The sequence below is a fragment of the Prionailurus viverrinus genome, chromosome E2 (genome assembly GCF_022837055.1).
Source record: "Prionailurus viverrinus isolate Anna chromosome E2, UM_Priviv_1.0, whole genome shotgun sequence".
Lineage (NCBI taxonomy): Eukaryota > Metazoa > Chordata > Mammalia > Carnivora > Felidae > Prionailurus > Prionailurus viverrinus.
In genome coordinates, this window is record NC_062575.1 from 37,068,729 (window position 1) to 37,091,833 (window position 23,105).

Consider the following 23,105-nt stretch of genomic DNA (forward strand, 5'->3'; position numbering starts at 1 on the left):
ATTTATTTATATATATATTTTTTCATCTTTTCTCCCTTCAGAGAGTCCCCATTAAAATTTCTTGCAGGGCTGGTTTAGCGGTCACAAACTCCTTTAGTTTTTTTCTGGGAAACTTTTTCTCTCTATTTTGAATGACAGCCTTGCTGGATAAAGCATTCTTGGCTGCATATTTTTATGATTCAGCACATTGAATATATCCTGCCACTCCTTTCTGGCCAGCCAGGTTTCTGTGGATAGGTCTGCTGCAAACCAGATGTGACTTCCTTTGTAGGTTAGGGACTTTTTTTCCCTTGATGCTCTCATGATTCTCTTCTTGCCGGATTATTTTGTGAATTTGACTATGATGTACCTTGTTGATGGTCGGTTTTTGTTGAATCTAATGGGGGTTCTCTGTTCTTCCTGGATTTTGATCTCTGTGTCTTTCCCCAGGTTAGGAAAGGTTTCTGCCATGATTTGCTCACATAACCCTTCTACCCCTATTTCTCTCTCTTCCTCTTTTGGGACCCCTATGATTCTGATGTTACTTTTAAATGAGTCACTGATTTCCCTAATTCTTAAATCATGCTCTTTTGCCTTAATCTCCCTCTTTTTTTTCTGTTTCATTATTGTCCATAAGTTTGTCCTCTATATTGCTGATTCCCTGTTCTGCCTCATCCATCCTTGCCACTGTGGCATCCGTCCTTGATTGCAGCTCAGTTATGGCATTTTTTATTTCATCCTGACCAGTTTTTACTTCTTTTAACTCCGCAGAAAAGGATTCTAGTCTATTTTCCACTCCAGCTAGTATTCTTATTACCGTGATTCTAAATTCTGGATCAGACATCTTGCTTGTATCTGTGTTGGTTAAATCCCTGGCTGTCATTTCCTCATGCTCTTTCTTTTGGGGTGAATTCCTTCATTTTGTAATTTTGAAGGGAGAAAAGGAATTGGTGAGGGAGAAAAATTAAAATTAAAAAAATTAAAATTAAAAAAATTAAAATTAAAAAATTAAAAACACACACAAAATCGAATCAATGATGCTAGATCCTTGTTGTGTTTTGGTCTGGGTGTTGAATGTGGTTTGATAGATTAGAGAGGAAAAAAAGGAAATCATTTGAGAATTTTAAAAAAGTGAATACACTGATTTAGACTAACATAAAATGATGGAATATAGAATGTTAAAAAAGTTACACAAATATAGTAGAAAAAATTAAAGAAAATATTTTTAATAAAAATTGAAAATAAAAATGAATTTTTTCTTTCTGTATTCAAGAAAAATGAAAAAGAGAAAAAAAAACCGGAATCATTGAAAAATTGGAAAAAGCGAATACACTGTAGTAGACTAAAATAAAATGATAAAAGTACGATAGAGTTTGAAAAAAATTATATAAACGTAAAAAATATAGTAAAAACATTAAAGAAAAATATTTTTAACAAAAATTGAAAATAATGAATTTTTTCTTTCAGAATTCAAGAAAGAGAAAAGAAGTGAAAAAGAGAAACAAAAGAAAAGAAAAATGAATAGATGGACCCTATTGGTCAACAGATCCACAGATGGACCCTATATGGATCAACAGATTGAAATATGACTAAAATTACTTCCTTTTCTCCTAGAAATCAGACTATGAAGCACTTTATGGTCCATAAACTAAGCAGGCAGTGAGACTTGTGTTCTTGAAGAACGAGGTTGGCCCAGTTGGGAGGGGCTTACCCAGTTGGGTAACGGCTCCGTTCTCCACTAGATGGCACTGCTAGCCTACGGGGGTGGATTGCTGTGGTGCTTGTAGGTGCGTATGTGCATGTGCGGGAGCAGTGAAAATGGCATCACCCAGCTACCCAGTTTCTAGTGTCAGAACCCTGTTCTCCCTGATCAGCCATCGCACACCCATCCTCTGTCTTTAGCTTTGGTCCACTCCCCACTTTGTCACTGTCCGTGACCAAGCCCCAGTAAGTACCTCTCTTCCAAATTTTGTTTCGGATGCCACTGTTTTCCCCACCACCTTACGTCTGAAGGACTGCAGCTTTGACCTGTTCCGCCCCTCTGCGGGAGGGTCTCACCGAGCAATGGCCGAATGCCGGATACACCCAGGAAAGCTGGCTGGACCCTGCTGCTGCCGGTGCACCAAGACTGTGGCCAGGTGCCAGCCAGCCCCAGAAACAGTTCGGAAGATAGTGTAAGCAGCAGCGTTTCAGGGATTATGGACAATCACAACACACATCTGGCACCAGGCTTCACCCTTAATCACCTTGTTCCAGCACTAGTGAAGGTGGGCATTTCCTGGGGTCTACTGGGACCAGGGGTCCTCAACAATCTCTACCAAATGTACTTCTAGCAGGGGAACTGCTTTTCCCCGTGTGGTCCAAGAACGTACCAGATCCCACACTGCTCCTGGGGATTCGCCCTTCCCACCAGTGCACCACCAACTATCGAGCTGTGGAGTTGCAGACTCTGCAATCCCCTTGTTTACAGGCTTAATGGAATTTAAACCCTCTTCTTTCTCCTTTATCCCTTTTTAGTTTAGCCCCTGCGGCCGTTTCCAATTTTCCACTTTCTCTCTAGCTGCTCTTTGGGGAGGGTACTTTTCCCGAATCACCAACCCCCCCCCCCACCGTCTCTGTCCTCTCTCTGCCCACAAAAGTGGCTCCCTGCCTGCAGCTGCTTCTTGCTCCCCAAGTTCACCTCTCCACGCTGGGTACCTGCTTAATTCTGTGGTGCAGGTTGTGCAGATTGTTGTGTTAATCCTCCAATCAGTGTTTTCGGTGTGCAGGATGGTTTAGTGCTGGTATGGATGTATTTCATGGATGCAAGACACACAAAAAACTTCCATGCTGTTCCGCCATGTTGGCTCCCCTCGGTTTCCCTTGAGGTTTTAATTTGTATTTCCGTGATGTTGAGTGATATTGAGGATTTATTCATGTGTCTGCTAGCCACCTGGATGTCTTCTTTGGAAAAGTGTCTATTCATTTCTTTTGCCTATTTCTTCACTGGATTGTTTGTTTTTTGGGTATTGAGTGTGATAAGTTCTCTATAGATCTTGGATACTAACCCTTTATTTGATATGTCATTTGCAAATATCTTCTCCCACTCCACTGGTTGTCTTTTAGTTTTGCTGACTGTTTTCTTTGCAGTGCTGAAGCTTTGTATTTTGATGAGGTCCCAATAGTTCATTCCCTTGCGTCTGGAGACATGTTGAGTAACAAGATGCTGCAGCTGAGGTCAAAGAGGTTTTTGCCTGCTTTCTCCCTGAGGATTTTGATGGCTTCCTGTCTTAGGTTTAGCACAGAAATTGGTTGCATTTCTATACATCAATAATGAAGCAAGAGAAAGTGAAATCAAGGAGTTGATCCTATTTACAATTGCACCAAAACCCACAAAAGTAAATAGGAATAAACCTAACCAAAGAGGTGAAAAAACTATACACTGAGAACCATTAGAAAGCTTATGAATGAAATTGAAGACATAAAAAAATGGAAAAATATTCCATGCTCCTGGATTGGAACAACAAATATTGTTAAAATGTGAATACTACCCAAAGCACTCTACATATTCAATGCAATCCCTATCAAAATACATCAGCATTCTTCACAGAGCTAGCAAAAAACAATCCTAAAATTTGTATGGAACCAGAAAAGACCCTGAATAGCAAAAGCAATCCTGAGAAAGAAAACCAAAGCTGGAGGCATCACAATCCAGGACATCAAGATGTATTAAAAGCTGTAATCATGAAGACAGTATGGTACTGGCACAAAAACAGACACATAGATCAACGGAACAGAATAAAGAACCTACAAACGGACCCACAAAGGTTATGGACAACTATTCTTTGACAAAGCAGGAAAGAATATCCAATGGAATAAAGACAGTCTCTTTAGCAAATGGTGCTTGGAAAACTGGACAACACACAGTTGTAGTTTGATTGATACTCCAATCAAAAGACACAAATATGAATGAATGGATTAAAACAAAACAAAAAAAAAAAACAAGACCCATCTATCAATATGACTTGTACAAGGGGTTAACCTCTGATGTAAGGACATACACAGACCAGAAGTGAAGGGATGGAACAAGATGTTTCATGCAAATGGAAAACAAAGAAAGCTGAGTGGTGCCTGGGTGGCTCAGTGAGTTAAGCGTCCAACTTCAGCTCAGGTCATGATCTCACAGCTTGTGGGTTCGAGCTCTGCATTGGGCTCTGTGCTGAATGACATTTCAGAGCCTGGGGCCTTTTTTGGAGTCTATATCTCCCTCTGTCTCTGCCCCTCCCCAGTTCGTACTCCATCTATCTCAAAAATAAATAAACATTAAAAAAAAAAAAAAAAAAAACAAAGCTGAGGCAGTTACACTTATATATGACAAAATACTTTATAACAAATCCATAATAAAAGATAAAGATGGGTATTACATAATGTTAAGGCAATAAGACAATAAAACATTTGTAAATATTTATGCACCCAACACAGAAATACCTAAATATATAAAGCAGATGTTATCACACCTAAACCAAGAAATTGACAGCAATACAGTATCAGGGAACATCAGTACCTCCAAATCACATGGGACATTTTCCAAAATAAATCATATGCTGGGTCACAAACACAAGGTTCAATAAATTAAAACTGTGATCATATCAAGCATGTTTTCTAAACATAATGATATGAAACAACTCCGTTACAAGAAGAAAACTAAAAAAAAAAATCACAAATATATGAAGATAAATAACACACTATAAAACAACAAATGGGTCAACACAGAAATCAAAGGAGAAATAAAAAAATACCTTGAATAAAATAAAAATGTAAATACAGCATGCTGAAGTCAACAGAAGTTGCAAAAGCAGTTCTCAGTAAGAAGTTCATAATGATTAAGGCTTACCTCAAAAAACAAGAAAAATCTCAATTAACAATCTAACTTTACACCTAAAGGAATTAGAAAAAGAACAAGCAAAGCCAAAGTTAGTAGAAGGAAGGTCATAATTAAGAGCAGAAATTAATGAAATAAAGATTTAAAAAGACAATAGAAAAGACCAATGAAACTAACAGCTGTTTCTTGGAAAAAATAAACAAAATTAACCAACTTTTAGCTAGACTCAATAAGGAAAAAAGAGGGCTCAAATAAAATCAGAAATGAAAGAAGTTACAACTGTTATCAGACAAATACAAAAGATTGTAAGAGACTATTACTAATTACATGGCTACAAATGGGATAACCTAGAAGAAATGAATAATTCCTAGAAACAAAATCTTCCAACATAGAATCATGAATAGAAAATGCAAATAGAACAATGACTACTATGGAGACTGAATCAATAATCAAAAACCTCCCAACAAACAAATGTCCAGCACCTGATGGCTTCACAGGTAAATTCTACCAAACGTTTAAAGAGTTAAAGAGTTAATACCTCTTCTTCTCAAACTATTCCAAAAAATAGAAGATGAAGGAAAACTTCAAAATCCATTCTATGAGGCCAGCATTATCCTGATACCTACACCAGACAAAGACACTACAAAAAAACTACAGGCCAATATCTCTGACGAACATAGATATAAAAATCCTCAACAATTTCATGATGAAGTCACCTAACCAAATCTATACACCAAAATAGTCAAAACCTAACAGTGCTGACTACTTTGAAATCACTTAGCCATAGGATGTCCTGTTGTTCAAAACTTATTAAATACATTGTTTTTACTTAAAGAAAGAGAACATAGTAAGGCCACTACATTAAGATAACAAGGTCTATGGTCAAATTACACACACACACACACACACACACACACACACACACACACGAGTTAGTTGGGGCTTGTGGTTCCACAGTGTAGTGGTTATGACGTCTGCTTTACACATACACGAGTTAGTTGAGATATGCCAAAATTTCATCATAACGTATCAGTAAATACATCAGTAAATTGTAATATATCATAATACATTAGTAAAGTATATAAAAACATTTAAAATCAAAGACCATAGTACATTTAGAGGTTTATTTCTTCACCCTTAATTTCTGAAGAATTAGATACATTTACACAACTGCTATTAGGTTACAGACAAAAATTCATGAAAGAAATATATTCAGAAGACAGAAAAGAAAAAAAAAAAAGATGTGACTGAAATCCTTATAAATCAAGAGCTGTTAAAAGTTCAGATGTAAATTACATAAACAATTAACTGTCCTATAAGCTGAAAACTTCATGGAAAAAATAGTCCACTGATTACAACCAAAGCAAGCCAAGGTCATATTTTTGACAAACTGATTTTTTATAACTATAAGCAACCATTGGATGTTTATCACCAAGCTTTAAAAATTAATGCGAACACATAAAGAAAAAGATTTTAAATACATAGAAAATTCTTCACTGATTCAAGTTCAAAAGGAAGACTGAAATGCAAAAGGAACATCAGAAACACCTGATATGAGTATGTTTTCAAAACATACCAGGAAAGAACACATATATGATAAAATACAGTCCAAAACTCAACTGCCCAATTCTGAACCCTGTGCCTGTCGTTGTCAGAATACCTTCACAACTTTAGCAGTAAGACGCAGTCTACTATCCAAAAACTTCATGGCCATTCATCTCCATGAGTGGGACCTATGTATTTCTAAACATTCAGTCCTGAGCCATAAGACCTGAATCTTAAATGACCAAAAAGGAAGGCCATGGAAATGGTGTGAAGTTACTGATTTATTATTTCTTTATCAGCAAATACAACAATAAGCTTTTAAAATTTTTATATAACAAAGTAAAAACTAACGATGTGTATTTTGAAAGACAAGAACATATAAGACATACACCAGAACCTATAAAAATAGCCAATTTCAATTAAACACTTAGGATTCCCACTGTGGTTTATGGAAATCACTTAATATGCCATATCTATGCACCTGTAAAAAGGAACTTCCTCAAGAAATTGGTGAAATATGAACTGGAAGGGAAGAAAGCTATGAAATCAAGAACTGAAAGATGAAGAATAATTCTTTTTAAAGGACTTAATATGTAGTCATATCATTGTTGGTAAAAAAGTAACTAATAAAATCCATAGGAAAAAAAAAGGAACAAAACAGAAAACAGGAACAATTTTTTTCATCTTTTAAAAACCACCTCCGGGGCACCTGGGTGGCTCAGTCAGTTAAACATCTGACTTCGGCTCAGGTCATGACCTCACAGTTCTTGAATTCTAGCCCTGCAACCAGCTCTGTGCTGACAGCTCAGAGCCTGGAGCCTGCTTCGGATTCTGTGTCTCCCGCTCTCTCGCTCTCTCAGCAACAAATAAACATTTAAAAAAACATTAAGAAACCACTGTAATCAAGGCATCCAAGGCCTAATGTGACAAAAATGAGAATAAGTGTGAATTTATTAAAAACAGAAAACTACAATGAACCATCAAAAAGCATTTACCAATTTTTCAAGACCATGTATATAACATACACTTACAATTTTCCGTTATTTGTTTTCTGCTCAAGGATTTGAAAATCAGCCCCCCTCCAAATACATAACAGACATCTCCTAACTGTGTTTAAGTGCTTACCAGTAAAGGGGCGCCTGGGTGGCTCAGTCAGTTAAGTGTCTGACTTCAGCTCAGGTCATGATCTCACAGTTCATGGGTTTGAGTACCAGATCAGGCTCCATGCTGATATCTCAGAGCCTGGAGCCTGCTTTGGATTTTGTATCTCCCTCTCTCTCTCTGCCCTTCCATGCCTCACGCTCTGTCTCTCTCTCTCAAAAATTAATACACATTCAAAAACATTAAAAAGTAAATAAAAATAAAAGTCAGTCTGTTGAGTCAAAAATTATGTAATAAATGATAAATGGATTCTAATCAAAGGGGCCACATTTTCTGAATCTAGACTGATGACAGAGTCAATATATGTGTTTTCATGACCTAAAATGGACTGAGTGACCCACACACCTGGCACTGTGTCCTGTGCTAAGTGTCAAACAGAGATAGACATATAATACATGGTTTCTGCATCAGCTGCTCCCTACCTTTGCCTACTCTCCAATTTATTTTTTACTTAGTAGCCAGAGGATCTTCATAAAATGTTACTCAGTCTTATCACTGTATTACTTCAAATTTTCAATAGCTTTCCCTCTCATTTATAATAAAATCCAAGTATCTTCAAGGCTTCAAGTGCTCTGCCCATCCCAGCCATCTTCTCTCTCCTATTCCTGTCATTCACGATGCTTTGTCCTTTGGTCTTCTCAGTGCTCCTCAAATGTCCATCTCTATCAACCCCCAAGGTCCTAGCCTAGAATCCTCCTCACCCTAACTTCTTACTTGACTCCTATTTTCTCCTTCAGCTCAAATGTCACTTCCATAGAAGCATTCACTAATGTCCCACATTAATGCTGCAGGAGATGAGGAACTGGTAAGTGGTATAAAGCAAAGGAGTAATGGTTAATTCCTTATTTTAGAAAAATCATCCAGACAGGAACTTGTACAATGGACTGGCTAGAGGTGATATGAGGGAGATGACAGCTATAGGCAGCAAAGTTAAGTAGGAAACAACTATAAGAGTCTCAGAGAGAAACAGAGATCATATGTATATAAGAACACTAAAGTCATCTTTGGCTCTGCATAAAGTTCCATTGGGCTATGAGCTCTCTAAGACCACTATTATATATTACAAACTTCCTATGCATTAGAGAGACCCCATAAACATTAGTTAATTTGAAATGAGTGCGAGAATATCAGTGAACATAACCAAGATGCAAACAATAATCACTGTCATTCATTTATTGAACACTTAGGCACTATGCATAATGAAGAAGGGGAAGGCAGCAGTGGTGAGGAGCAGTGGCTCTGCCAGAGTTTGTACTTTATGAGTTTACATCTCTGTGTTTTGGTTTTTTTCAAGAGCTAGTATCTATGTCAAAGGATTGTTGTGAGATTTAAATGTAAAGCACTGAAAAGAACACAGCTTGTCACATGTCAAGTACTTAATAAAAATTAGCTACTAATAAAAATTAGTCACCGCTGTCATCAACATCATAATCATTATTTTTATTATTAGTACCACTACTACAATCACCAAGTACTTCAGAGACATTTCATCTTCACAAAAGAACTTAGGAAGGATATACTATTATCTCTACTACACAATGAGGGAAAGTAGGTACAAAACCAGTTTGCAAAGTTTTTAAGCATCATACTGGGATCTGAGCCTAGTACTATGAGTCTAAAGTTTATATATTAAACACATTATGACACTGTCTCTCAAAAGGGGCAGGAGGGACTCAGTGTGATAAGTAATATAATTTTCTAAGCCATATGATTTACTGAACATTTACTATGCTCTAAGAGTTCTTCTAGGCTCTGAAGCATACAAGAGAAACAAAACAGGTTAAGTCTCTTCTCTCATGAGACAGGCAAGATAAGAGAAAAATATCAAACAGCGAGAAGTCCACCACAGAGATTCAGAATTAAGAGTGATGTGTCTGGGGGTCACTTAGATTAGATAGTCAGAAAAGGCCTTTCTAAGGAGATTTAAATTTAAGATGAGAACCTAAAAGACAATCAAAAGGGACAAGCACAAGGTACCAAACAACAGGATAGAGAGCTTTCCAGACAGAGGAAATAGCTACTACAGAGAGTCTAAGTGAAACAAAATTGTGTCTTAAGCAAACAAAGCAAGTCAGCATGGCCAAACAGCAGTGGGGGAGGAATGGAGTATTCCATGAGATGACAGAGGCAGGCAACAGCCAGGTGCCTTGGGATCACTCAAGGGAAAGGAATGTGGATTTTATGCTTAAAGGTAATAAAGGATGATGGGAAAGTGACATGATCTGAATTATGTTTAAAAGAAGCTACTCACTGCTGGATGGAAAACAGATTGTAGTAAGACAAAAATGTGAATTCTTTCCAGGCTATCTCAGTAGTTTAGACCAGAGATGAAAGTGCTTTAACTAGAGAGGCAGGAATACAGCTGGAGAAAAATAGACAGATTCTGGTGTACATTTCAGGAGATAGAATACAAAGGATTTACAAATGAACTGAATAAAAAAGATGAAGGAAAAAGGGTTAACCTCTGTATTATAATGGTTTAGTTTACTGAGGTGACGAAAATTAGGGGAGGTACATGTTTGGGGTAGGAACAGGAGTTAGAAATAAGAGTACAGTTTTAGCCAGGTTTCATTTGAGATCCCCATCATATACCCATCTGGAAATGTTCAGTAGGCACCTGGATCAGAATCAGGAATCCTGGAAGTTCCTCTTATCCTTTCTCTTGCTTCACAGAAGACTGAAGATACAGAAAACATCAAGAGGAACATAGATTTTAGAATGCATAATGTGAGTATTCTGTAACAATCTACAACAGTGAGACAAGACCTTGTACTCCTCATGAAACTATTTCACTTATAGAAAATAAAGCATCATCTCTGCTGAGGATAATAATACAGAAAGAAAGTAAGCTTTAAGGTCAATGAGATTCATGCCAAGAGAGTTAACCCATATCATGTGGCCTCTATTTCTTAAATCTTACAAGATTATAGGGCAGGACCTACTAAGAAGAGATCGGAGCTCCCAGCAGGATACAATTTATAAGTGTTTCTGAAAATTCCATCCTATCTGAAGGGAATCCATTGCATACCCAATACAAGACAAAAGTAAACCCTAACTGTACATAAAATAATGACTTCTCCCTGCTATCAGACAGAAGTTTCCATGGAAACTATCTATCACAAAGAATTTCCTTAGATTTGTGATTATTGACAAAAACAAAATAGGCTTGGAGTCAAATGAGAACTAGATTCTGGGTAATCTGATTCAAGCTAATTGTCTTTTAGTGTGACAAGTTTTCTTAATCAAATGGCTACTTAGAGGGTAGATATCAAAATGAGAGAAACAGACAAGCAACCTTATCTGTTTTTGTGTAAGTCTTACTCTTAAATAGCTATCAGCAATATTGTAAAAGACCGTGTTAGGAAAGATAAGAACTAAAATTTATTGGGCAGCTATTAAATATCAACTGTTTTGCACAATAATCCTTCCAGGCAAGTTTTATTACCCTTAAGTTTTATAGAGGAAGAAGCCAGTTCTCAAAGATGTAGAGTAACTTGCTCAAGATCAAACAGATAGCAAGCAACAGAGCCAGGAGGAGATTCAGGTTTAGCTGAACACAAAACATGTACACTTGCCTTAGGCTTTTTTAAAAGGGGCTAAAACCCACAATGGTCCAGGAGCCCAAGCCTATGGTCTCTTTAAGCTATAAGAATCTTACTGATTAACTACTGAATTAGGCTGAAAACAAGGCTATAATGTATAAAAAGAAGAGACATGTAAAATAAGGAAAGAGACATGTAAAAACCAAAAGAACCAAAAAAGAAATAAGTAAAGGAAAAAAGTAAAGTCATGCTGACAAACTCACTTAGATGTTAATAAATTTAGAGAGCCAAGATAAAGTTGTGATACTTCATTTTAAGGAGTAACTTTTAAAATTATCATTTAAGAATAAAAGTAAAAATGCCAAGACATTTCTTAGCTCATAACAATTATCTCAAATAATTTAACTGCAATACCAAAGTGACTGCTATTGCTGCCTAACTCTGTCAACCTAACATATTGTGTAACTGTAGTAGTCACATAGAAAATGAAAGCAATCTGAGGTACTGCATGCTACACTCCTTCCCTAATTAGTTAATTATTTTCATTATGGAATTTGCCTATAAATTCATTGTCTTGTACATTTTACTCCAAGGTTCTTTAGATTCTTTAAAGAGAAACCTGGACCTCCACATTATCTCTTTGGATTTAAGCAGTCAAAACAAAAGAAATTCAACCAAAGCACACACTGACACATCAGCAGTCAGAGCACTACTTAACAAGCATGCACACACATAAACACAGGACACACACTAAATTCAGTGAAGAGTAGAAACAAAGACAAAATAGTAGAAATAAATCCAAAAGGGGCGCCTGGGTGGCGCAGTCGGTTAAGCGTCCGACTTCAGCCAGGTCACGATCTCGCGGTCAGTGAGTTCGAGCCCCGCGTCAGGCTCTGGGCTGATGGCTCAGAGCCTGGAGCCTGTTTCCGATTCTGTGTCTCCCTCTCTCTCTGACCCTCCCCCATTCATGCTCTGTCTCTCTCTGTCCCAAAAATAAATAAACGTTGAAAAAAAAATTTAAAAAAAAAAAAAAAAGAAATAAATCCAAAAGGAATAAAGAGGGTTACAATGCATAAACCAATCTAGGTAACACCGGAAGTTAATTTTCCAAAATCAAGGTAGTAGCTTCCATTTCTGCTAACACCGAATAGTGTCTAGCCAAAAGTACCAGGGAAAAGCTCCGCTGTCAACTGAGAACATACTTTTAAATACCTGTTAAATGAAATTATTCCTTAAAACACTCTCCTACAATAGTAATGTCCAAAGAACCATAATAGAAGAAAACAAATCAATTCCAATGTAATATTTCTCAATTAGTAAATAAACTATAAATGCAAACCACTCTAAGTATTTATTTTAACAGATGAAAGACTTAAGGATTTTTTTAGAGCCATTACTAAGTTTGGTTAGGGGGACCCCCCCCAAAAAAAAGGTGTAAATGTTGAAAGTAATTTATAAGAAATCAGTTCCTTTAAATGGCTTAAAACTATGAAGTTTAGTATATTTCTATTTTGTTTCTTGGTGCATTCTATTTCAATTTAATAGTATGGTACTGGAAATGCTTCTTGTGTATGCCTTCAAACACTCAAAATAATGTTAAAGTACAGTTCTTAGGTTTTGAAATTTTCAGAACTGTTGATGCATAAAAGCATATCTTTAGTATTCTGTTTCCCTATAACTGCTGAATGACTTTGCGAAGTGCTGGAAACCCACCAAGCCCTTATTAGGAAAGCCTAGATAGAAAAAGAGTCCAGTGCTTAAAATACAGAAAACACAGTCCAAAGATATATGTCCTCTTATTCTTAGTTCAAAGATTAAATCAGTAATCAACTGGCAATGTTACATATACCATTTTGTTATTTAGCAGATGACAACTGAAGATAAGGGTCATTTTTGGGGCTTAATACAAGCTTTCCTTTATATCTGATTGTGATTCTTCTTTAAGCTCCTTCCTTTTTCATGACTTTCCTCCTCAATCTTGCCAAAACAGGATTTAAAATCTAAATGGAAATAAAAGGGGAACCACTGTCAGGATTTAGGCAGGCTCATCTCACATTTACCTGTTAATGAGTCCTGAGGCTCTGCTTAAGGCATATTTGAGACAAAAACCAGCCTCTTGACATTAGGCTTCTGCAGAGTGTTCCCTTAATGAACATGTTTTAAATGGCCAAAATGAAACACAACCTACAGAAAAAAGCCCTAAAGACTTTAGTTGTCATTTTAGCTCTATGGCCATTAAACAAAGGCCTTTTCTTCCTCTGTAAAGGTAGACTAGATACATCAAAAGACCTGAGTTCCTAATGGGAATACAAAGGTGGTCTCTCTTGGATGCATGAACTTCCTTGAAATTGTTTTCAAAATCCTGGGCACTCATCAGGGGAGCAATCAGCTTTCATCAAGCTTGCTAAGGGTCTCATCAACATGATTGTCCATGTTCTTCTAAGAGCCATTATGCAAATACCTCCTCCAGCCCTTATACCAAAAAGCCATGGGCTGGAAGGCAGAGCAATGGCCTTGAAACATGATAGTCTGGAGACCTGGGGCAAATTGCTTCACGTTTGTGAGCTTCCATTTCTTGTCTATGAAATTGTATGTAAAAATACCTCTTTCACAAGGAGTTGATAAAGAGTAAATAATTGTAACCCTTACCAAAAACTGCTGATTTATAAAAGTTATCTCCATTATGCAATAAGACAATAATCACTGAAGAACCTTTTTAAGTACCCATTTTACAATTGAGTGTCCCAGTTACTGAGGAACTAACCCTGGTCAAACAGAGCTAATGTAAAGACAGGTTTCCAGTCTGCACTTCTCATGCCCTACACAGCTCCACTACAGGCCACATTCAACACACAGTACAAACCTGAGCCTAATAACAGCAGAATTGGTACTCGGGCTTGGGACCACCAAAGAGGAAATAAAACCGAAATGACATTATGTGGTGACATCAACCTTCAGAATCAAAGATATCTAAAATTACCAAGTGACCCTTTTGGGGTCTACACACTTACCAGACCTTAAGAAAGCAGGTGGAGAAGAGGCGAGGGCATCAGGTGAGTTGGCCATTTCAAATTGTTGACTCTAATCATAAGCGTCGCAGGCTAAACTAGAGCAATTTTCAAAACTGTTTAGTGAAGGTTAGAAGCAATCAGCGTTAGATTAATTGAAAGCAGTGTGAGCAGTTATTAACATGATGCAGTGTGCAACAAAGGCAATAATTGAGGTTCATTTTAATTTTATTTTCTTTTTAATGACTTGAAAATTTGATTTTCTTTGCTTTGATAAATTACATTTGCTTATATGGATGAGGCAGGAAATACATAATATCCACTTATTAACATTACATAAGAGTGGCATCCTCTATTGAACAGTGCAGTGATTATGCTACTATGTAACAATGCTCAGAACTTTGCAGTGACATCTATATCAGAGCCAGGTTAGCCCAAGTTTCAAACTAAGCTGAGTTTATATATTCTTCTAAAAGTAACAAACAGAATCAGATTGGTTGTTTTCAATGACATAGGAAGTCAAGGATTCATTCAAGAAACTATATACTCAATATCTTACAGAGTGAGAACCAGAAACCTCAATGAATTTGAATGACTTCAAATGGTATCTATCTCTTACTACAATGATATAAACAATATAGGAACATCCAACATTTATACTATGCATTTAACTACTTTGCACATGAAACTGGACTTAAGTGACTGCATTCAAGAAAAGTTAAATAAAATTTGAGTTTTTTTCTCACTTAAGAAAGAGAAAGTAGGTTTTCAAAGCTCACTGTTATGACATGCAATTCAGAGAAAATAAAAACTGGAAAAGAAAATAAATCCTATATGCTTACTAAGAGGAAAGAGAAATGCTATAAAATAGATGTGGAGGGCAGAGCTCAGTTCCCTGTTAAGAAAATTCAGGTTACTCTCTTTGACCAGATATTATCAATCCAATTCCCTTTATAGCCCAAATAAACACATTGTTAGCAGTCAATCAATACTTCAATATGACACAAAAATTTTAAGTGTGAAACACAAATATATGACTATACCAACTAACTATATTTACTCTTAAATGTACTAAGGACTGTTAAAAAATTCTCTCATATTTCTGTGGTAGTTTTGCTATAATCTAAGTAAATAAGTGCAGAACTTTATAAATAAAGTTTAAAAACATAATGGATATTAGCAACAAAGATTGGATGAATTTCTCCTGTATTATTTATGAAATTAGATACTTTATTCAAATTTAAAAAAGGAAAACTACACAAGGGACAACCAAGAACTTCATAAATTGGGTAAAACCCCAAACATAATGAGGGCATATTAGCTGAGAAAAAAAAAAAAAAACCCTCTAGGGATCAATGCAAATGCAGACTTAGTTTTCTAGGGCTATGCCTTTCCTTAACAGTAGCATCTTTCAACACTGAAAAATAGTAATGTCAATCCTTTCAAAGGGAAGATTAAATGAACACTTGTCATCCCACCATCTTTTGTTTTGTAAGCACACTTTTAGCTCAAGATTACATACAGCCAGCCAGAAACGAGGGAAGTTTCAATCCTGTCTCTCAGAGGACTGATGGGCCCTAAGTGCTAACTTCAAAGACGTGACTTTGCAATTTGAACAAGTCAGTTCAGGACACTCCCAACTGTAGTAACTGCCTGCGCAGCGTCTTCTGACCTCGGTGGCTTTGGATTTGGGAGGCACAGCTGGGAACTATGTGTCCTGAGGCCACTTGCCCAGGGAAGGAACCCACTTCCTCCAGAGCCCTTAAGCACACTCAACGTGACCCCCTTCATAGCCTAAGGCCCTGTCTCCACTCAATTTCTGCCACATAGTAATCGGCTAGGGCTCAGAACTTGTGAAGAACATAAAAAGGAGATATGAAATAAAGCAAAACTTTTTTGCTGGCAGTTTTCTAGGACCAGATCATAATCACATCTAAGAATGAAGCTATTTGATTTTTGAGGGACGACCCACTGTCTTTCCCAGGAACCTGGCAGCCGCCTTATTTCTAAAGAGTAAAACTCCAGCTTTGGTGGACACCACCACCTAATTTCTGAGCGAAACACACACGAAATAGCGTTGGGGAAAAACACATGTAGTCGGGGGCACCGCCAATTTGGGAGGTGGGGGTAAACATGAAGAGGAAGGCCGGGACCGCAGTCTGCTTTCTAAGGGGAAACACGCGGGCACAGGTTCAACTCCAGGACCCCGACCAGCCTCCCGCCCAAGGCGCTTGAGGGGGAACACCACCCTGGTGCAGGGGAGGGGGTGTCGCCCCAGCCAGCCAAACCTGAGCGCTTGGCCCGGGCTCTTCGCTCCAACACCTTCCAGTTCCCTTCAGCCATGAGCCCCGCCGCCCCCACCATCTCTCTCAGGCCGCCGCCTTTGCCACCGCCCCAAAGGCTTACTGTCAGCTCCGCCCGGCCGGCCCCGCCCCCACGCACGACACTGTCGGGAGGCGCGCCGGCCGGAAGTGAGCGCAGGGGCGATTTTCGACCCAGCTTCACGGCCTCCCAAGAGTCAGAGGTGTAGTTCTAAGGGAAAGTGAGAGGGGAGCCGGTGGCGGCTCGTACGGGCGGGGAGGCTGTGCGCTTTCTCTCTTGGTCGGCAGCACGGTGCTTTCCGGCTGCCGTCAAGCGCGGCACTGGGCCGGAGGGCGGGGGCCGAGGGGCTGCCATGGCGGCGGCGGGCCGGCTGCCGAGCTCCTGGGCACTGCTGGCGCTGCTGCTTGGGGGGCTCGCATTGCTGGGAGTCGGGCCGGTCCCGGCGCGGGCGCTGCACAACGTCACAGCCGAGCTCTTTGGGGCCGAGGCCTGGGGCACCCTGGCGGCCTTCGGAGACCTCAACTCCGACAAGCAGACGGACCTCTTCGTGCTGCGGGAAAGTCAGTGCTTGCCCGGCCCTCCCTCTGTCCGCTGTCCCTGTGCCCCTCCCGGTGTACCCCACACCCTTAGCCCGGATGGCCAGTCTTCCTGCATTTCCCAACCCTTCCCTCCCGACCCTGTCTCTCCCTTTATCTCCAGCATCCTTTGCGGTTTGCCCGTTCTCTCCATGTTTTCCAGCCCCTTGTCCTGACACCCCACAGTTTTATTTACCCACATAAGTCCTGGAAACACCCCAGTTTTGTTTTTTTTTTTCCTGAGAAGCCGTAGGCCTTCACCCATGTACCCCCTCCTCCCCATGGAATCGCCTGCCTTTCAAAGTCCTTCCTGATTCCCGGGAGTCTTTGTAGCTTGCCTCTGCGTTCCCTCCTAAAGTCCTTTCGTTCCTTCCTGCTTTACTTCTTCAATTCTCCTTCCCCTTTCATAAACTGGAAAAGATGCAACTTGACAGTGTCTTCTCATAGGGGACTTTTACCTACCTCATTTGCCTTATTCACCTGCCCCTCCTCTTTTTCATGGTCCCAGCTTTCTTTGAACCTACTCCCCACTCCCCAACGCCCTAAACACTCCACAGCTCACACAAGCATTTTGCAGGGACCACTGATAAACTCAGTGTCCCCTTGGGAAAAGATTCTCAAACTGTAGATTCTTCTCCCTCCTGAGCTGTCTAGTCTTTCATATGCACCTGACCTTTTCCTCACTTTGGTCACCACCGTTGTCTTCCAAATCTCTGCTTTCCTTGTCAACTCGAGGTTCTTAGGAGTTCTTTGCTTCAACTAAACGTCACTAAACTAACTTTACTGTAAATTTTGATGCTGACCACGGGTATTAGAGGGTCTTAGCATTCTTTTGAGTACCCACAAAACTGGGTAGGTCAAGGCCTTGAAGGAAGGAGGTGAAGCGGGTTTATACAGAACTCAACTAACAGGATCTTGGCCTAGGTTTCTTGGACTCTTGCCACAATACCAGAACCCGCTGGGGACCCTGTATATTTTTCCTGTCTTTGTATGACTATGTATCTATTGCAAGAAAGGTGCACACTATCAAACCCCTAGCTACTCCATCCAAACTGGATGCAGAGACTCTCCTCTTAACGTTAAAGATGGCTTGGGTTTAATTAAACCATTTCAAAAGTCTGTTCAGTGAGTCCTCCTGAATGCATCCAATGAGTTCCAAAGATGCACCATCCTGGGGGATGGTTCCATAGGAGCCACAAGAGGAGGGTCTTGGAGGATTCATCTTTTTCTTCTTAAGTATGTAGTCATGTCCTTGTTACTAGTCAGATACCTACAGTAGCAGTTCCTGTGTCCTTGGTGTGATGCATCTGCGTGATGAACTAAACAGCTTATAAGGGGTCATGTTCTTGGGGAAACAAGGCTTGACATATACTATAATTAAAAGGTATGTTCTTTACATGGTTAAGTCAGCTGATCTGATTCCTGGCAAAAAGCTATTGGTTTCAGTTTGTTTTGACCAACTGTTCATCCTTCCTATTTCTCTGCTACTTTTTTAACATTGAATTTGTGATATACTATTAAGTATCTCCATTCCATTAGACACGTAGGACTCACCTTGAAAGGGCATAGTAACTAGAGTAAAATAAAAGTGTTTTTGTTAAGAACAGCACCCAGAAAGCTTTTTGTAACTACTGATTGGAGGTGTTACCTAGAAACTTTTCTCTAATATCATATATTCGCTTCTTTTAGGAAATGATTTAATCGTCTTTTTGGCAGACCAGAATGCACCCTATTTTAAACCCAAAGTAAAAGTATCCTTGAAGTAAGTACAAATGTATCTGTTCCTATAAAAAACAATCATTACTGTAATGATTGATATGTAATAGCTACTTGGGTTGTCTTTGAAATCAATTTTATTTAACTGTGTTGACACAAAACCACTAGTTATGAGGTGTGAGTAGCAAGTAATTAGTTAGGAAAAATAGTGAATATACCAAAGTTTAAAAGTCATTTACTTTTGAAAACAAATAATAAATTTGAGTAGCTCACATCTGTTCCTGCATAAACACCCTTCATTCTCTAGCAATATAGTACCCCTTCATGAATGTGTTGGGGATTGTCCCTCATCCTGAGTGTGCCTGTGGGAACACAGGCTTGTCAGGTCAACTATGTATTGAGGGTGAGAGGGGGGCTTCATTTGCACTGGGGAAGAGGTGTTCTAATTTCTTTTTGTTTGTTGACTTGTAGGTGATGAGTTTTTTAAGGTTTATTTTGAAGGAATTTAAATCAAGCAGAAGTCTTTAAATGTTCAAATAATAGTTCTTTCATTTATATGACTGGCATTGCCTGAAACTCAGTGATCTTCAGTAGTGAGCCAGCACAGTTTTGAAACATAGAAGCAAGGATTGATTGCTGGATGGTTCAAGGAAGAAGAAATGAGTTAGTGCATACTAAGGTGGAAGCTTCCAGAAAGTTACAAAATTTCAGTGACCTTCAGTACAATTTAGGTAAGGGCTTTCAAGTTTGGCGACACAGCATTAACAAGATGGCAGTAAGCATATTGTGAAGAGGAGGTGGAAAGATTTACCTAACAGAAGTGTAGGGTGTACTTTGGAGAGTTTTGGACCAAGAAGATGAGATTAGGGCAGACTAGGAGCCTTCGTAAATATCAGAAAGAGTTTGAACCCAATCCCATGAGAAGTGGAGAATGATAGGTTGTTGTTTAAAGGAGAGATGAAAAAACAACAACAGTATTTTAAGTTTATTTACTTGTTAACCATGTGCAGGATGAACTGGTTTACAGAAAGATCAGAGGTTACTTAGGAAATGGTTTAAAAAAAATTTAAATTGCTTTGTGGGTTAATAACTGCCCAGAGTCTACAATATTTAAACTCACACTTATGTTTTAAAAAATGGCCTTAAGTTAAAACATTGAAAGGAAAGTTTTAAATGGACAAACAGAAACTTACCCTAGTGAGAAATTTTCCTACATACTGGATATCAGCATGCTTGGAGTGGGAACAGAAAGATAAATATTATATACAAGAAATGACTTGCTTACAAATGATTTTTCTTGGAAAGAAATGTTTGAACTACAAAGGACTAGGGTTCCACTAAGTTAAAAAAAAAAAATCCCAATTCATTTCATTTTTCTTGATTAACAAATGCAGTGTTGTTTTCTATACTATTACAATTTAGAAACTTGTTTTTATTTTATTTATTTAGAATATCTTTCAAAGCATATGGAGCTTCTGGGTGGCTCAGTCAGTTAAGCATCCGATTCTTTGTTTCAGCTCAGGTCATAATCTCATGGGTTCACGGGTTCAAGCCCTGCTTTGGGCTCGGTGCTGACAGCACAGAGCCTGCATGGGATTCTTTCCTTCTCGCTCCCTGCCCCTCCCCCCTCAAAAAAAAACCCAAAAACCAAAAAGAATATTTTTCAAAGTATAAATAACTCTCCTTCATTCTTTACTTCCCCTGCTCCCTTGTTCCTTTCTCAGATGCAACCACTTTTAAAAACATAACCTATTTTTTTCTGGTGCTTATTTCTGTATTTTAAAATAAGCTTTTACACTGTAATCTCTTTAGTAATTATCTTTATCTCTTGGATTTTTGTTAGCATAGATGAGGGTTTACCATCTTTAAATTATATCATCTCAATTATCATTATATCATATTTTTAGTTAAATCAGTAAACATTGTTTACATTTTGACCATGTAGATTCTGTGCACTTCAGAACCAAGAAGCATACAGTATTTCATTTTTTTTAAATTTTTTTTAATGTTTATTTATTTTTGAGAGAGAGAGAGAGAGAGAGAGAGAGAGCACGAGCAGGGGAGGTGTAGACAGAGAGAGGGAGACACAGAATCCGAAGCAGGCTCCAGGCTCTGAGCTGTCAGCACAGAGCCCAACGTGCTCGAACTCATAGACCACAAGATCATGACCCAAGTCAAAGTCAGACGCCCAACCAGCTGAGCCACCCAGGCACCCCCGTATTTCATTTCTGTATCGTTTTTCCTCCTGCCGTTAATCGTTGCTTTTTAAAATCAATTGCAGGGGCGCCTGGTGGCTCAGTTGGTCGAGCTTCCAACTCTTGATTTCAGCTCAGCTCATTATCTCACTGTTCGTGGGATGGAGGCCTGAGTTGGGCTGCATGCTGACAGGAGGAGCCTGCTTAGGCTTCTATCTCTCCTTTTCTTTCTGCCCCTCTCCCGCTCATGTGCACACTCACACTCCTTTTTTCTCCCTCTCAAAATAAATAAACTTGAAAACAATCAATTGCATAGTTTTCTGTGTACATATCCTTAATTTCTTGGTAGATGTTGCATCATATCGGCCAAATATGTATTGTACATTTTGTTTTCCCCTTTGAGTCCTATACACTTCTGCCCAATCAGAGTTCATTTTTAAGCCTTCTGCAAGGTTAGTATTTGGAGACTTTCCCTTTGCTGTTCTTTGTTGGATCCCTCTTTCTTGGATCCTGTGCCATTTTATTCTTAGCTTCTTCATTTACTTCACTGGAATGCATCCTTTAGGAAATTCCTGAGATAGAATGTATGGTATGTTCAATGTCCCCCAATTTTTTTACTCTTAATAATTTCATTGGCCTATAGTCTTCTAGCTTCATGGGTTGCTATTTTAAAATCCAATGCTTTTCTTTCTTCCAATCCTTCTAATGTGACTTGTTTTATTTTTAATTTTGGAAGCTATTAGGGTCTCTGTATCCCTTTTGTTTTGGTATTTCATGATGTTGTACCTTGATATAGATTATTTTTTATTTATTATACTGGGTATTAAGTGGATCCCTTCAAACTAGAAGCTTCTATCCTTGGGGGCTTTTTGAAATGTTCTTATTTCTTTAGTAATTTATTTGTTCTATCAAGATTCTTATCACTTTGTTATTGGACTGCTGAGTCCAACCTTTATTCCTTCATTTTATCTGTGTTTTTGTCATTTCATTTTGTTTCCCTTTCTAGGAAGTGTTCTCACTTTTATTTTAAGCCTTCTATTGAATTTTTTATTTTAGCTGTCATTTTTTATCTCCAAGAAGTTTTCTTTGTTCTCTTATTATCCTTTTGTAAGCAGGCTGTTTCTTTTTGTTTTATGGACATACGTTCTTCTCTTATGTCTTCAAGTGTAATTTGAAGTTTCTTTATTCATCTTACTATCTGTTTTGTTCAGATTCTTTATTGCTATTTTTTGGTTCTCTTTGATATTCATAGTTTTCTTCAAAAAGCAGGGGTATCATATTTAAGAGTAAGGCAATAAAGAGCTAATTGGAAAGTCTTTGCATGGTTGAACATGTCGCCTGTCTCTTGCCCTGTGGTCATGTTCCTGGCTGACTAGCAGTCCAGGAATAGGGTAGAGCTGGAGGAAGGGTCAAACTGTTCCTTCTGTAGACTTTCCATTAACCCCCTGTTTTTAAAAAATTTTTTTTTTCAACGTTTATTTATTTTTGGGACAGAGAGAGACAGAGCATGAACGGGGGAGGGGCAGAGAGAGAGGGAGACACAGAATCGGAAACAGGCTCCAGGCTCCGAGCCATCAGCCCAGAGCCCGACGCGGGGCTCGAACTCACGGACCGCGAGATCGTGACCTGGCTGAAGTCGGACGCCCAACCGACTGCGCCACCCAGGCGCCCCTAACCCCCTGTTTTTAGCTTATGGCTAAAACCTTACCCTCTGCTGTAATTTAACTCTCTAATGCATGATTAATAAACTCTGTGGTCCTTCTCTTGCTAAGAGAGAGAGACAGAGAAGGGACCGTCACTCACAATACAGACTTTCAGTTTAACCTGTATCCAGCCTTCTGTATCACTCTTGTATTTCACAATTTCTGATGACTGCAAATTCTGAGCCTCTCAGGTGTTCTGGGCCAAAAGCTTTTCTTCTTAAGACTTTACCTTCAGACACTTTAGCTTACAGTTTCCTTGCCATTGTAAGTCCGTTATCAATATCTTCCTTCGTGATCTCTTTGTTTCTGAGGGGCTATACCTTTTTTGTTTTTAAAGTTCATTCCATATAATTTTAGTGGATTCTTTGAAAGAAGAAAAGATAAACACATGAGTTAATCTCATATCTTTAAATGCTTCTACTTTGTATTTTTACAATCATAAAGAATCTGGGTATTTATGGCAATAAAACCTTGATTAGGTTGGGGCGCCTGGGTGGC

The 23,105-nt window shown here is 38.7% G+C and overlaps 2 protein-coding genes across 16 annotated transcripts in view; one reads left to right on the forward strand and one right to left on the reverse strand.

Moving 5' to 3' along the window:
* The window catches only part of PHKB (phosphorylase kinase regulatory subunit beta), a 262,064-nt gene extending 245,553 nt beyond the window's left edge, over positions 1–16,511 (reverse strand). For 3 of the 15 annotated variants that reach the window (XM_047834570.1, XM_047834577.1, XM_047834565.1), the window contains exon 1: positions 16,385–16,511. In XM_047834570.1, coding sequence (XP_047690526.1) covers positions 16,385–16,460 — 76 coding nt within the window. In that variant the 5' untranslated portion in view covers positions 16,461–16,511. The other 12 variants (XM_047834564.1, XM_047834560.1, XM_047834561.1 and 9 more) reach the window with 11 other exon arrangements.
* Positions 16,512–16,587: 76 nt separating this feature from the next.
* Positions 16,588–23,105, forward strand: part of ITFG1 (integrin alpha FG-GAP repeat containing 1) — a 354,402-nt gene continuing 347,884 nt past the window's right edge. Inside the window, exons 1-2 of the mRNA XM_047834578.1 lie at positions 16,588–16,978; positions 18,683–18,755. Coding sequence (XP_047690534.1) covers positions 16,771–16,978; positions 18,683–18,755 — 281 coding nt within the window. The 5' untranslated portion in view covers positions 16,588–16,770. The remainder of the gene's footprint in view (positions 16,979–18,682; positions 18,756–23,105) is intronic.